Genomic DNA, 15,719 nt, shown 5'->3' with positions numbered 1-15,719 from the left:
TTGGAGCCTGGAGCCTGCTTCAGATTCTGGGTCTCCCTCTCTGTCTGCCCCTCCCCCGCTTGCTCTGTCTGTCTCAAAAATAAATAAAAACATTAAAAAACAAAAATAAAAATATCTTGGGGTGGGGCCCAGGCATGGTTATGAAATGCCCTAGGTGACTTATGTCCAGGCAAGGTAGAGAACAATTCAACCTTGTAAGATCAAACTGATTTTCTTTTTCCAGAGGAGTAGCCAGATTTTCCAGTACGAGTTATTGAAGAGTCTATACTTTTCCCACTGACTTGTTACTTTTAAGATTCTATTGACTGATTTATAACTTTATTGAGACATTTCACATATCTTAAAATTCATCTATGTAAGGTGGTTAGTGGTTTTTAGTATATTCACAGAGTTGTACAACCATTACCACTGTCCAATCCTAAAACAGTTTATGCCCCCTCAAAAAGAAACCCTATACCTATTAGCAGTCATTTCCATTTTTTCCCATCCCTCATCCCCAGACAACCACAAATCTCCTTTCTCTCTCTATGCATTTGCCTATTCTGGATATTTCACATAAATGAGTTCATAAAAATGTATTTTATTATGACTAGCTTGATGTTTTCAAGAGTCATCCATGTTGTGGAATGTTATCAGATCTTCATTTTTTTTTTAATTGCCAAATATTCCATTGTATGGATATACTGCATTTTGTTTATCGTTTCATTGGTGGATGGACATTTGAGCTGTTTCTGTATTTTGGCTGTTAAGAATAACACCCTGTGAATGGTTATGTTCACCTTTTGTATGGACATATATTTTCAGTTCTCTTTAGTATATACCTAGGAGTAGAATTGCTGGGCCATATGGTAACTCTTTAGCTTTTTGAGAAACAGCTTAATTGTTTTCCAAATAAGCTGGACTCTTTTCCATTCTTACCAGGAGGGTGCAAAGCGTTCTAATTTCTCCACATGATCGCTAATACTTGTTGAACATTGTTTTTATTTTAGCCATCCTAGTGGTTATGGAGTGGTATTAACTATGGTTTTGATTGCATTTCCTTAATGCTTTATGATGTGGAGCATATTTTCATGTGGTTATTGGCCTTATGCATATCTTCTTTAGAGAAATGTCTATTCAAATCTTTGCCCATTTATAAAATGAGTTTTATTGTTGTTGTTAGGGTTCCTTACGTATTCTAGTTATGAGTCCGTTGTCCAATATATGATTTACAACTGTTTTGTATTTTTTCCCATTTTGTAATTTGTTTTTTCTCTTTTCTTTTTTTTTCACTTTCTTGAGAGTGCCCTTTGGAACACTATAGTTTTTAATTTTGGTTAAGTCCAGTATATCAGTTTTATTTGTTTGTTTTGGTGCTTGTGCTTTTGATACTTAAGAAACCATTGCTCACCCAAGTTCAGCAAGATTTCTTCCTATGTTTTCTTCTAAAATTTTACAGTTTCTGGTCTTACATTTAGATCTGTGATACGTCTTGCCTTAGTTTTTGTGTATGGTGTAAACCAGATGTCCAGATTCATTCTTTTGCATGTGAATATCCAGTTGTCCTAGTATTACTTGTTGAAAGTCTCTTCCTGTCGAATTGTCTTAGTACCCTTGATGAAAATCAGTTGGCTCTAAATGTGAGGTTTTATTTCTGTACTCTCAATTCTATTAATCTATATGTCTGCCTTTATGCCAGTATAGCCAGTCTTAGTAAGTGTAGCTTTGTAGTTAGTTTTGAAATCAGGAACTGTGAGTCTTCCAATTTTGGTCTTTTTCAGGATTGTTTTGGTTATTCTGGGTCTCTTGCTTTTCCAGAGGAATTTTAGGATCAGCTTGTCAATTTCTGCAAAAATCCAGCTGAGATTGTCACAGAGATTGTGTTGAGCTGTACATAGATTTGGGGAGTATTGCCAGTTTAGCAATGTTAAATGTTCTGATGCATTAGAACATGAGTTGTCTTTCCATTTATTCAGATCTTCTTTAATTCTTTCAACAGTGTTTTGTGGTTTCCAGTACACAAGTCTTGCATTTTCCTTGTTACATATATTCCAAACCACTTTATGCTTTTTGCTATTATAAATGGTATTGTTTCATTTCTTCATTTCATTTTTGGATTGTTCACTGCCAATGTATAGGTCTAGAATTGATTTTTATGTGTTGATCTTATATTCTGCCATGTTGCTGAACTCTTTCATTAGTAGTAATGGTTTTACAGTGGATTTCTTAGGGTTTTCTATGTACAAGATTGTGTCATCTGTGAACAGAGATAGCTTTACTTCTTCCTTTTTTTAGTCTGAATGTCTTTTATTTCTTTTTCCTGCTTAATTGCCCTGATTACAACTCTAGTACAGTGTTGAATAGAAATGGCATGAGGGGAAATCCTTGTCTTGTTCTGATCTTAGGGGAAGAGCAGTCAGTTTTTCTCCATTAAGTACGAAGTACCTGTAGGTTTTTTGTAGATGCTCTTTGTAAGGATGGGAATGTTCCCTTCTATTCCTAGTTTGTGAAAGTGTTTTTATTATGGAAAGGTGTTAGATTTTGTCAAATATTTTTTCTGGGTCTACTGAGATTATCGGGTGGTTTTTGTACTTTATTAATATCTTGACTTTTGGATGTTAACCCAATCTTGTATTTCTGGGATAAATCATATGGTCATAGTGTATACTCTTTTATGTGTTACTGGATTCAATTTGTTAGTATTTTGTTGAGGATTCTTGCATCTTTATTTATTAGGGATTTTAAACTATAGTTTCCTTGTGATGTCTGGTCTTGATATTGGAGTAATATGACCTCTAGAATGAGTTGGGAAGTGTTCCTTCCTCTTTTATTTCTGAAAGAGTTTGTAAAGAATTGGTATTAATTCTTCTTTAAGGTTTGGTAGAATTCATCAGTGGGGCCCTCTAGTCCTGGGCTTTTCTTTATTGAGAATTTTAAAATTACTAGTCAGTCTCTTTACCTGTGAACAGTTCTTGTCAGATTTTCTTTTTTTTTTTTTTTTTTTCAACGTTTATTTATTTTGGGGACAGAGAGAGACAGAGCATGAATGGGGGAGGGGCAGAGAGAGAGGGAGACACAGAATCGGAAACAGGCTCCAGGCTCCAGGCTCTGAGCCATCAGCCCAGAGCCTGACGCGGGGCTGGAACTCACGGACCGCGAGATCGTGACCTGGCTGAAGTCGACGCTCAACCAACTGCGCCACCCAGGCGCCCCTCTTGTCAGATTTTCTATTTCTTCCTGAGTCAGTCATTGATTTGTGTCATTTAGGAATTCGTTTGTCTAAGTTATCTAATTTATTGGCATATAGTTGTTTGTGGTATTTCCTTATAATCCTTGAAGATATTTATTTTCCGTCTTCAGTGTTCTCCATTTATACTATGCACGATATAGCTAAATGTAACCTTCTTTTATTTTATTATTATTATTAAAAACATTTTTTTTTCTAATGTTTATTTATTTTTGAGAGAGACAGAGACAGCATGCAAGTGGGTTAGGGGCAGAGAGAGAGGGAGACGCAGAAGTAGAAGCAGGCTCCAGGCTCTGAGCTGTCAGCACAGAGCCCGACGTGGGGCTCGAACTCATGAGCTGTGAGATCATGACCTGAGCCGAAGTCTGACGCTCAACTGACTGAGCCACCCAGGCGCCCCTGTAGCCTTCTTTTAAATTTAACTTGTGTGTGCTTTCAGAGGACAAATGTCTACTTTCTGTTCTGGAAAATTCATGTATGTTCCATCGTTGAAAATTGCCTCTCTCCCATTTTCCTTTTTGTTCTGGAACTTTCTGGATCTCTCTGTTCATATTTTCTACTCTTTTTGCACTGAAATCAGGATGACTTACTCAGGCTTTTTTTTTTTTTTTTTTTTTTCTTGTCACTAATTCTCTAGCTGTGTTTAATTTTCTGTTTAACCTACCTATTGGGTTTTATTTATTTTTTTAAAGACTTTTTAAAGTGTTTTTAAATGTTTTATTTTTATTTTTTAAATATTTATTTATTTTGAGAAAGAGGGAGAGAGAGACAGAGACAGAGACAGTGGGGAGGGTCTGAGAGAAAGAGGGAGGGAGAAAATCCCAAGCAAGCTCTGCCTTGTCAGCACGAGGCTCAGTCCCAAGAACTGTGAGATCATGACCTGAGTTGAAACCAAGAGTCCTATGCTAAACCCACCTAGCCAACCCAGGCACCCCAGGATTTTTCTTTCAATTTTAAGTAATCTCTACAGCCAATGTGGGGTTTGAACTTACAACCCTGAAATCAAGAGTCTCATGCTCTACTGACTGAGCCAGCCCATATGTATCGGGTTTTAAATTTCAATATCGTATATTTCATTTCTGTTTAGTACTTTTTCAAAGTCTTGTTCAGAGTTTTCTTTTATTTTAGCTCTTGGAGTACCAATTTGTTCCATCTCTTTATTCCCTTGTGATGGCTTTTTGTTGTAGGGTTAGTAATGTTCATACTCTGCTCCTCCTCAGTGGTTGCAAAGAGTCGGATGCTTAAAAGTATATTTGGGAAGTCTGCACTTACTGGTGAGGATGAGCTCTGGGACATATGAAATGTGTGGGTCGGTGGCTGAGGTGGAGTGGAGGAAAGGATTGTTGGAAGGCTCTTCCCCCAGAACTTTGCGGTATGATTTCTTCTTACACAGGACTCCGCCCCAGAGTCCCCTCCTCGGAGCCTTCCCAGGCCTCTTGACCAAACAACGCCCCCATCCCCCACTCACACTCTTTTCCCTGCTTTATCTTCTTCATGACATTTATCACTACCCAGAAATATATTAGTCATTTGCCTACCATTTGTGTCCTTCCCACTGGGAACGTAAGCTCCTTGATAGCAAGGCTTTGCCTTACGTATTGCCATGTTCTCAGGACCTGGCACGCAGTTTATATCGCCACTAAATGTGAGTGAGTTTGAGTAATCCTGTTTTCAGACAGGAAGTCCTCTCAGCCTGGACGCTGCAGCTTTCAGCTGGGTTGGGTCTGACCAGGCAGCAGAGACGAGGCGAACAGCTTGGTTTTCCATTCCCCAACCTTTTTCTGGTCCTCCTCTAGGGAAGGTCTTTTTCTCCCGTAAGAGCTCAGAAAATACCAGCCACCCGTGTGCTTCATTGTGGCCTTTTTCTGGCATATGCTTGCACACCTGCCAAAATCAGTAGTAGGCATTTGAGTGCCAGAAGACCTGGGGGAGAAAGGGCACCCCCCCCCCCACCAAGATCTGGTCCGTAGCTGCAGGAGGCTGTAACTGAGTTAAGAGGACAGAGCATTCACAGAAGACTCTTTAGGGTACTTGCCACTCACTGAGCTGCAGTGCAGATGAGTACCCCTCACTGTGACGGGGTGGAGAAGGGCAGCCAGTGCGCTTGGTCCTTGGGCCATCCCTCAACGGGCACAGAAACCGTTCCTGGAAGCTTCTAGGAGGGAGTTATGAATTCCCAGGTGACTCCATTTTGCCCTGTCTCCGCGGTTGCCCCTCAGCGTAGGAACTTGTTCTGAGCAAAGTGCCTGCGGGCGTTCCCACAAGGTGGGCTCAAGGGGTTCCACCTGCATCTCTTAAGGCCCCACCTGAGGCCACTTCGAGGAATGGTGAAGAGCTCTGGAAGCAGGATTCCAGGAAACCCTGCCTGGCTTCCCCCCCTTCCCTCCCTGTTGGGCCTTGGGTAAAGGAGCCCATGGCTCTGGACCTTGAGGTTGTTGTGAGGAGACTACACAGAGGTTTTGTTCAGCACAATGCCTGGTTCACCCCAATAATGTGCCAGTTGGTATTCCAATCTGGCATTTCGGGAGCCACTCAGTTTCCTGATCTGTAAAATGGCTAATAATGTCTGCTGCCCACCTGCCTCTTCCCTGTGCCCCTGGCTGTTGTAAGGACAAGGGTTAATATCCTCAGGCTTTGAGGGCCTGGGGTGGGGGAGGAGCCACATAAATGGAGTATTGTTGTGCTGGTGAATGATCTGGCTTTGTTCAAGTGTCTTCAGTATTTGACTTCCTGCAGTTAGTGTCCCCTTGTGTTTAATTGCTTAGATATTTGCATGTCCTCAGCCGGGCAGTGCATACCTGCCAGACTGTGGCCTGGGTCCTCACCCCGCTGGGGCCTGCTGAATTAGGGTGAGAAGCCTCATTTCCTCCGTCGGGGGGCCCCCCAGGCATCAGGAATGAAAGAAATGCAGAAAGTATGACCCACACGCAGAACTGGTTCTGAATAGGACATTTATTGAAGAGCTTTTGCAGGAGGCGGCGGGCACTTTAATTCCCGAGGCTGTTGGTGGCAGCTCGCTGCTCGCCCCAAGCCTGTTAACCGCTCGGCTGCCGGGGCTGGGAGGGCGCAGCTCCCGGGCCCCAGGTGGCCCTCTCGGTGCTCCGATGGGAGCCCTTTTGAGGAAGGCGGTAGGTACCTGGCTGAGGCCAGGCCATGGGGTACAAGGGGGCCTGACTCTCAGCTCTGGGCCTTCAGGCCTTTACAAACTACCCCGTGAAAGCTGGCCAGCCTCAGGTTTGGGGGCAAAAGGTAGGTTTCTCCCTTGGAGGTTCAGAAACCGAGGAACCCCATGTAGGTGTCGGAGAGCTGGGGGTTTTTTTTGTTGTTTTCTTTTATCCTACCCTGGCTTCTAGTGGATTTGTCAACTGTGGCTGGGTAAGAGCAAGACAGTCCCGTGTTCCTGTTTTAGAGGTGACTGTAGACGGTTCTCCTGGGGGTTTCAGAGGGCCTTCTGATTTCTGAACATTCAGAGTTGGCTGGTTAGAGAAGGCGCCGCAGTGTTGGAGCGACCCAGCACAAAAGCGCTTCTGCGCTGGGAGAAGCAGAGTTAATCTCCCACTTCTTCCTGAAGTTTCTTTTTCCCAGAATCCACAGAGGGTGGTTATTTTGGATAAAATCAAGTGGTGGCAGGTCAGCAAGTGAAAGGAAGTTCTCCCCCACCCTGTGTCCTCCCGGATGGACACTGCCAGGCAGGGGCTGTGCCCGCCACTTTTGGATCTCCGGGCCACAGGAGCAGGGAGTTCAGGGGGCAGATTGCCACCCTGACTTGACTATGTTTTTAAGTGTTGAGTCAAGGCCTTGCTTTTCCAGGAGCGGGATTGTGCTGCCCGGCCTGTGTTGCACCATGCCACGTGCATCCCCTCACCCCAGGGGACAGCAGCCCCTCCTGTCTGCATTCTGGTCTCCTAACCTCTCAGCTAAGGGAGACAGCTCCTTTCCTCCCACCTGGGAACTGGTTGGATGAGTTTCTTGGGCCTCCTTGGTTGAGGCCTCTTAGGAGGGAAGGGGCCAGGGGGGTGGAGACAGGTGCTGTGGGGTGGAGAGGGGCCCTCCCGGACTCTGGGAGAGGGATCCGGGAAGGGAAATGTATAAGGCCTTGCTGTCTAAAGGGCTTGGCTGCCTTTGAGAGTCGCCATTTGTTGTGAGAGCCTATACAGTCTGCCTTATAGAAGAAAATCCACTTTCTTAGCTTCTCTGGGTCAGGCACCAGGCCCAAGATCAGCGTCCTGGGCAAAGAAGGAGGGGTATTGGAACATTTTTGCTGTAGTGCCCGAGAGACGGGGAAGGCCAGAGTGGTTTGATGGATGGAAGCAGTTCACTAAGCGGTGTGGTGGGGAGCACTGCTGCTCACATTCACACACTTTTCTGGGTCTGGATGGTCATGCTTGGAAGTAGAGAGGAAGTTGCATTTGGGGTAGCCACCCTGTTGGCAGGTTGCCCCCTGATTCTAATTTGCTTAGGGCGGGAACGTGAGGATTTGGGGAAGGGAAAAAGTCCTCAGGTGATGAGATGTATTCTGACCAGTCCCCAGCCCAGGAGAGAGCCTTTGGCCTGGAACCCCAATGGGACATTCTCTTCTGGTTAAGCCCCCATCTCTCAGTTTTCTTGGTTTCAGAAGCTTCTAATTTACACGAAGCTTTGTGTCTTCACTTTTACTGGGATCCTCCTTTCTGCCCCCTTCACAAGGGTTGGAATGGATCGTGTTCTTTCTAGCAGATGCTTCCCTGGGTCCTTCTCTTTTTCTCCTCCCTGAAGCTCTCTACGAATAGTCAGCACCTTCTTGGGCCTCCGGATTCTTCCTGAACGCTGTTTGGCTATATGGACCCCTGCTCCCATAGCCCCACGTGGGGTTTGTCACTTTTTGGAGCATATTCTCACACCTCATCTCCTAGAGCCCTTCCCTTACTGTCCCGGTAGTTGTTCTTCTAGGCATGGCTTGGGTGTGTCCTTTCCCGCCATTGCCGATGCCTACAGTCTCTCCCATTCCTGCCAGCCTGGCCTCTTGCTGCCAGCCACCCCAGGTCCTTGGGACGTCCATATCCTTTTGGGACTCAACTCTTCCATGCTGCTGCCTTTGCATCAAGGGCCCTCACGTCCCTTCACCTGCCAAGTAAAAGCTTATTCATCATTCAAGGCTCAGCTGAATTATCACCTCCTTTAAAGCTGCCCAGGTCACCCAGGTGGCACTAGTTATTCCCTCTTCCTGTGGGCACAGTTTATGTATTTGTACCTCTGTACCAGCCCTCAAGGCATTGCTTTGTGGATAATTTGTTTAATTTTTCCTTCTAGAATTGGTTCCTCAAAGACAGGGACAAGGTCTTATTCATTTCAGTATCCCTAGGGCCTAGCATCATGCTCAGAAGTGTGGAATGAATTCCCAAAACTGGACATAGTCTTGAACTCCCATGCTGCTCATGACCCCATTCTCTACGTCCTTTTGTTATTGATGGGCTTGTCTTGTTTCTCTTGATAGAGTATCCGCTCTTGAGAGCAGGCTCTGTGTGTGATTCATCTCTGTGTCTCCCGCAAGGCTGCCACAATGTCTTTGTGCAAAGTGAGTGCTTGCAAATACTTGTCCAGTGAATTCTGAAGCTCACGACTTAGGAAGGGCAAGGACTGTTATCTCTAAATGAGAGGGTAGACACTGTGGCAGAGATCGCTCACTGCCTTACTCCTTATCTGTCATCCAGCTTTTTGGGGGCAGAGCTGGGGCTGGTTTTGAGCAGTGCTGGCTGGAGTCCCTGGGCTCATACACTTTCTGCTGCTATGCCCCTCTTTGATATTCTCTGTGATTTAGGAAATGGGTGAATAGCAAGGCTCTTCCCACTACCTGATGATTTTATGTCCTTCCCATGCCCACCTTGGTGCTGGATTTTATTTTATTGTTTTTTTTAAACCCGAGGACTAGTGAGGCACCTGGGTGGCTCAGACATCCAACTCTCGACTTTGGCTCAAGTCATGATCCCACGTTTTGTGGGTTCGAGCCCCGCATTGGGCTCAGCTCTCATAGTCAGAGCCTGCTTGGGATTTTTACTCTCTCTCCCTCTCTCTCTCTCTCCCTCCATCCTCTGCTCTCGTGCTGTCTCTCAAAAATAAATAAATAAAAACTTAAAAAGAAAAAAACCAACTCAGGGACTAGTGTCAAGGATGATTTTTATTGATCTACTTGTGTTTTTGCTACCTTACATTTCCTTAAATTCTGTTCCTGTTCAGGCTTGTTACCCTCCATAGCTCTGTTCCTCTTTAGCTCCTGGTAGCACATGCTGTCTCTCCCTGTAGAACCCTGAGGAATGTGCCCTGCCTGCTAGAGCAAAGGACTCTGACTCACTTACACTTCATCTTCTGGTTTGTCCTTTCTGTTGGGCATGGATATCAGACTGTTTTTCCTTTCCAGCTGAATTGCTTTCTATTTTTTCATGTAAGATCATGGTTCAAATCGATGTTGGGATTGTAAACGATGAACGGTTGGTGGGGGAGGATTAGGTCATGCTAGTTCACCAAGTTTAACACTTTCATCTTTATTATTAATTTGGGATGTGGGTAAACATTTTAGGCACAAATGGGAAAAAATCTCTTGTCCCAGTGCTTGTGGGACAAACTTTATCCATCCTTGTCCTGGCATTTATAGTGGGCTTACTGTGTGTCAGATGTACAGATTGGTTTATTTGTATCATCTCAGTCTTGGAGACCAGTGAGGTTGGTGCTATTGTTCTCATTTTGCAGATGAGGAACTTGAAGCTGTAAGCCCTTGGGGAGGGCAGGTGGCTTGCCCAAGGCCACACAGGGCCGGTGTAGGAGCAGCTGGCTTTCAGACCAGGTCTGCCTGACTCCAAAGCCTGTGAATCCATTTAGCGCGTGTAACCTCTGCTCCATGGACTTCCATGCACACGTGCACTTGCATATTCTCTCTTCTCTGCTGGGGACGCAGAGGGACCTAACGGGACCCCCTCTGTTCCCACTTGGTTCCTCCTGAGATTCTCCAATGCCTTTGAACCTGATGCAACAGTAAATGCTGTGACTGTTGAAGGCGTGGCTCCTATTTCCTCCCCTCCCCCACCCCAGCCTGGAGGCCTGAAATCAAGCAGTCCCTGCAGCGTGGTGGGTGGGGGTGGGGAGTGTAGGGACAGCAAGGTGGCTAATTTGCCGGGCTGGGTTCCTGAATTTTGCCAGTAGGCAGTGGAGGTCCTGTGAGCCTTTTTGGCCTAGTGAGGAGAGTGTGGGGCCTTTGGGACACTGAATCTATCCATGATTTGTAGCACCAGCTTTAGCTGCTCCATCTTCTGGGGACATTGTGTCATTTCCCTTAGTGACAGGCTGTGCTGGGAGCCAAGTTGACCTACCCTGGCTGTAAGCAATAGCAATTTTTTTTTTAAAGTATTATTTATTTATTTTGAGAGAGAGAGCGGGAGAGGGAGAGAGAGAATGAATGTGAGGGAGGGAGGGGCAGAGACAGGACGAGAGAGAGAGAGAGAGAGAGAGAGAGAGAGAGAGAGAAAGAGAATCTCATGACTTGAGCCAAAATCAAGGGTCAGGGATGCTTAACCAACTGAGCCACCGAGGCGCCCCAGGAATGCAATTTCTAATCAACAGTAACTGCTCTCATCTGCCTTTCATATATATGTATATGAGACTTCCTGGGAGGAAGCTTTTCCTGCAATATTTGTAGGGGGACCTTTTTGTACTCCCTTCTTCAAATTCCAGAGTGGTTCCTTGGCCACTTTTCCCTTCCTCTCAATTTTTTTGTGACTGGTCACTTGATGTGTGGCATGATGGCAGGGCAGCTGTGCCCCTGCTCTAGGCCCTTGTCTGGGGCCAAGTGGGACAGGACTGCTGGGGTGAATGAACAGTCACTGCTCCTGGTACCTCTCGGCAGATTGGAAACTTGCTGGCCGTGACTAATGTGGAAACTCATTAGTCTAAGAGGAACTGGCTCAGGCCTCGGTTTTTTACCAGTTTATCTTTCACCTACTGTGGGAATGGTGAGGGGTGCTTTAGCACAATAGTGCAGGTGTTTATTGAGCACCTAGTATGTGCATTGCTCTCTGAGGGGGAAGAAGGGCACAGGAAAGAAGGCCCAGCCCCACCCTGGGTTTTACCGTCTAGTCCAGAAGAAAAGCATGCACTTACGGACCCCAAGGACCAGCACTTTAAGTGATACTCTGGGTCATTAGAGTTCAAAGAAGTGTGTATGTATTAGTGTCCTGTGGCTGCTCTAACAAACCCCACAAACTTAGTTGCTTGAAACAGCACGTATTTATTATCTTACAGTTCTGGAGGTCAGAACTGAATCTGGGTCAACGGGGCTGTGTTCCTTGTGGAGGCTCCAGGGAGGAGGATTGGTTTCCTCACCCTTTCCGGCCTCTTGAGGCTGCCTACATCCTTTGGCTTGTGGATCCTTTCCTCTCTCTGCAAAGCTGGCAGCCTGGCAGTCTTCCAGCCTCTTTCTGTCTGTCCCTCTGCTGTTCTTGGCACATCAGCGTCTGAATCCTGCATCCCTCTGGTAAGGATCCCTGTGATCACATCAGGCCCACCCCGGTAACCTGGGGTAGTCTCCCCGTCTCAGGAGCCTCGAGTTGATCACGTTTCAAAGTCTCTTTTGCTGTATAAAGCAACATCAGTAGGTTCCTTATAGCCAATGATTAGGATGTGGATATACTTTGAAGGGGGGCACAGCCTACAGTTGTGTGTGTGTTGAAGGGGCTGGAAGTGGTTGAGGAGGCCCTTCTGAAGGAGGTGATTTGACTGAGTTTGTGTAGGGGGAGAGGGTCCGGGATGCGATATCAGGTATGAGAAACAACAGGAGCAAATGTTGGGGTTGCGGGGTGGTGGGAACAGTGACTGAGGTGTGGTCTTCCCACTGAGATGAAATGCCAAGGGCTGTCTTTCCCCTCCACGGCCAGGCTGAGGAGGTTTTCTGGATTTCAGTCTGTTAGGCCCGCATTTCCTCCCAGAATTCAGGTGGAAGGGCTTCATTGGCAGCCGCTCTCCCTTTCCTTCCCAGCAGCTGAAGTCCTGCTTTAAGGACCCAGCCACATTTGATGGCCCCTGCTGTTCTGGGGTGGTGGGAAAAGGAATTCACTAGGGAAAATAAATTCATGAGGGGAAATGAATTTGAGCCAGCTGGCCCAGGTTTGTGACCCAGAAACCCTGGTCGCTCTGTTTGCGTGGCCTCTGTGACAGTCACGTTGCTCACATTAACACATCGAACCCAGTTACTCCCCAGGGAGCCTCCCGTTGTCCTTTCTTAGGGTGCTTTAGGCCCCTGAGTCTCCGGGGAGGGTTGGGCGGGGCCTGAGTAAGGAAGCTGCTCTGGAAAGGGGCAAAGAGCCAGACCCTCTCAGGGATCCTCCTGTCCTCGGGAAAGCCTCTAGGGCTGTGCTGAGAGGTGTCCTCCCTCTGGCGTGGCCGAGGGGGAGCGGCAAGAAGAGACAGGCAAGAGCCGGGCGTGGGGTGGCGCGGAGCTGTGGGCGACAGCACGGCTGAGTGAGCTCAGCTCCTGTTTGAGATCTCTGAGGAAGTTCACCTTGCTCCTGCCATGTTTGGAGAAGCGTTAGCTGCTCTCTGTTGCTTCCTTCTGGTACTCTCTCTGAGGAGCTCCTGACAGGGGAGTTGGGGCATTGTTCCGGGGAAGGTCAAGGGCGCGTGACAGGTTCTGAGAGCCTTTGGAGTGTGTAGGAAGCCCCTGGGGAGGTGGGTGTGCGGGGGGGGGGGGGGGGGGGGGGGGGGAGGGGGGGGTTTGGGAGCGGTTGCCTTTGGGAGAGCGCCCTGCTCCTTTCCTGCCCGCCTCTAGGGCAGGTGTGTCGTGTGTCGTGTGTCGGGCTTCCGCTTCTTGGGCGTGGGGTGAAGGGCGGCAGGTGAAAGGATGACGTCAGCCTCCTCCTCCGCACCTGGGCCCAGCCTGACTGAAGCAAAATGTTTTCTGGGGCGTCTCCAGAGCTGGTCCGCGCAGAGGGCTGTCCAGCGGGTGCCCCTCTCCCTCTCCTGCCTTCTCAGCCCGCAGGCCAAGGAGGGAGGGCCAGAGGGGATGTTGCTGAGTCCTGGGGGTTCCCCAGGACCAGAAAAGGAGAGGTTCTCCAGAAGGTTCCCGGTGAGTGCCTCGCTGTAGGACCATCATTTCTGAAGTTGGCGGGGCGGGGGGGGGGGGGGGGGTGGTGGGGGTTGGCAAGGTGATGTCACTTTTGCCTCAGTGACCAGAGGCCTGAGGACAGAACATGGGGGCTAATTGTGGGTTTTGTCATTTTTTCTGTTGGAGGCAGGGGTGTGGGTTCGGTTGGGGGCCTGGTGCTGAAGCCTGGTGAGGAGGAGGAGGTGTGGGACTTGACCCCCGTTCAGCTGTGCTGGGAGTCCTAGAGGCCTGCTGCAGCCTGCCTCTCTGCCTGGGGAAGGTCCTCAACAGGCAGAGTTGATAACCTGGAGAGGTGTGGGTGGAGGAAGGGTGCGGATTGTTAAATTTAGAGAACGTTAAAAATAAAAAAAAGAAAAATGAATCTCCATTCCTCTCGTGCCTCTGCCTCCCCCCTCCCCAAAATGTATGTCTGAGCCGCTTCTTGGGTCCGTCAAAAAGAAAGGCTTAGGGGACCGTCACAGGTGTGGGACTGGAGAGACAGAGTTTTCCAGAAGACTGATTCATTGATTGATGATTAGACTGACTCATGTTGAGGGATGGAACAGGTCACGGCTGGGGGACACTTAGGGGAACTGGAGACTGGACGTGGTAGGGGGCGGTGGGTGTGGGCATCTGGCTTGGGGGTTTGGCTGCTCTCTGTCACCTCCTTCTCTGGGCTCCCACTTCCCCAGCAGACTGTGTCTTCCAGATGAGTTTGAAGACCTGGGTCTAATCTTGGCTTTGAGGTGACTCTTAACAGTTTGGGGCGATACTCAGGGAAGAGGAAGGAAAGAGAGGTTGCCTCTGCCCAGGGGCATGTGGGCAGTCCTTCTGCCGTCTCTTTGGGAGTCCGAACCACACACAGTATTGGTTGGGATCAGGCTTTTAGGACCAGAGTGTACTCAGAGTCTACTAACAGCCCCCCTGTACTCTGCCTGGTTTGCTCTCACGGCCCCACATGCTTGTCATCCTCCCTTTTTGGGTCTTTAAGTTGTTTTCCAGCAAGCTTCCTGTCCTGGACAGCCTTGTGATCCTGGGGCTCCTGGTCCCTGCGGAGCTGGTCTCATGCGAGGAATTACAGTCCGATCCTGGTGACCTCAAGCTTTTCCGCTTCTCCGTGACCTGCTCTCCTTTGACTTGGAATCTGTATTTTACCACATTGTTCCAACTGGAGGGTACGGGCCAGAGGTCACATAGTAGCGGGTCTAGAAATAGCCGGAAGGAATCTTTAACTTTCATTCCTTTACCTCCGTGGCCTTTGTTAGGATAAATGAAGTATGGCGGTTAAACAAGTCTTTATAAGCCCCCCACCCACGGTTTATGGTGAAGCAAAGCCAATGCATTCAGGTCTGTGACTAATTGTGGCCCTGGCTTGTGTAAAATCCATTAGGGAGGCAGCAGCTGGGGCAGGGGGGCTTAAACACTGGAGCCTGTGTGCCTGAATTCAAAGCCAGGAGCTACCACATGCTACCTTGTGGCCTCAAGTTTCTGTGTCTGTAAAATGGGGGTAGTAATGGTGCTGACCTTGTAGAGTTGTTAGGAGATGGAAGTGACTTGTTTCTGTAGCACTTAGAACGCTTCAGCTCTTGGTTGGTACGCTTTGTCTCAGCCCCAGGGGGACTCCTGGGCATGGGCATGGGCATGACTTTGAGAATGGGAGCTTGGTTTGCAGGCAGATGACTACCTTCAACCAGAGGAAATTTCTCCAAGGAGAAGAGATGCTTTCGTTTCTGTGTTTACAGGGCAATGGGGTCTCTAAAGAGTGACCCTCAGAAGGCACCCCTTAGAGATTAATCTCCCTGAGAGAGTGTGTTGTGGGGGGAGGGGGGCTGTGGCTAATCTACTTTAAAACTGACCTGGCTGGCTGTGAAATCCATCAGGGACTTGGGCCTTTGCCATTTAGCATCCCCTTAGGGGCCGACTGACCCCAGGTTTGATCTGGGAAAGGTCTTAGGCCGTGAGTTTCTGCCCCATTATTCCAGCTGCTACTGACTGCGGGGAGTGGGGAAGGGGGGGGTGTGGGTGGGTGCCTGACAGTGCAGCAGGCTTTGAAGGACACCAGAGTCCCACAGGACTGAGGGTTAAGGACTGGGGCGGAGTTTGGATCTGTGTCTTTCTTTGTGCTGAAATGACACAGCGTTGCCCTGCGGGCTGGTTCTGTAGAAAGGCCTAGTTGGTTAATTTTAAAGGCTCTTTTGAGGAGGGAGGAAAAAGGAGCAATGTTGCATTTCCCAAGGGGCTTTCCTCTGCGATGCTCAGAGTTTCACCCAGATGAGCTTGTTAATTAATCCTCCCTTGTTGTGCCTGGAAGGGAGGGAGAAGGCTGGAATGGCCTCAGCGCTGCCACTGTGTCCTTACCTGCACAATGAGAGTCTCCTTCCTATAGAT

General features: G+C 48.0%; 1 protein-coding gene across 10 annotated transcripts in view; it reads left to right on the top strand.

Moving 5' to 3' along the window:
- Positions 1-15,719, top strand: part of PLEKHG3 (pleckstrin homology and RhoGEF domain containing G3) — a 42,581-nt gene that overhangs the window by 9,207 nt on the left and 17,655 nt on the right. For 2 of the 10 annotated variants that reach the window (XM_086709533.1, XM_086709532.1), the window contains exon 1: positions 13,071-13,313. The exons of 1 other annotated variant lie outside the window; for it this stretch is intronic. In XM_086709533.1, coding sequence (XP_086565659.1) covers positions 13,089-13,313 — 225 coding nt within the window. In that variant the 5' untranslated portion in view covers positions 13,071-13,088. Of the gene's footprint in view, positions 1-6,245; positions 6,355-13,070; positions 13,314-15,719 lie in introns of those variants that run through there. 7 more of the 10 variants (XM_086709536.1, XM_086709535.1, XM_086709540.1 and 4 more) reach the window with 5 other exon arrangements.

This window comes from Puma concolor, chromosome B3 (assembly GCF_028749965.1).
Source record: "Puma concolor isolate L17-30 chromosome B3, mPumCon1.1.hap2, whole genome shotgun sequence".
In the NCBI taxonomy this organism is placed as follows: Eukaryota; Metazoa; Chordata; class Mammalia; order Carnivora; family Felidae; genus Puma; species Puma concolor.
This window is presented reverse-complemented; position numbering and strand designations above follow the sequence as displayed.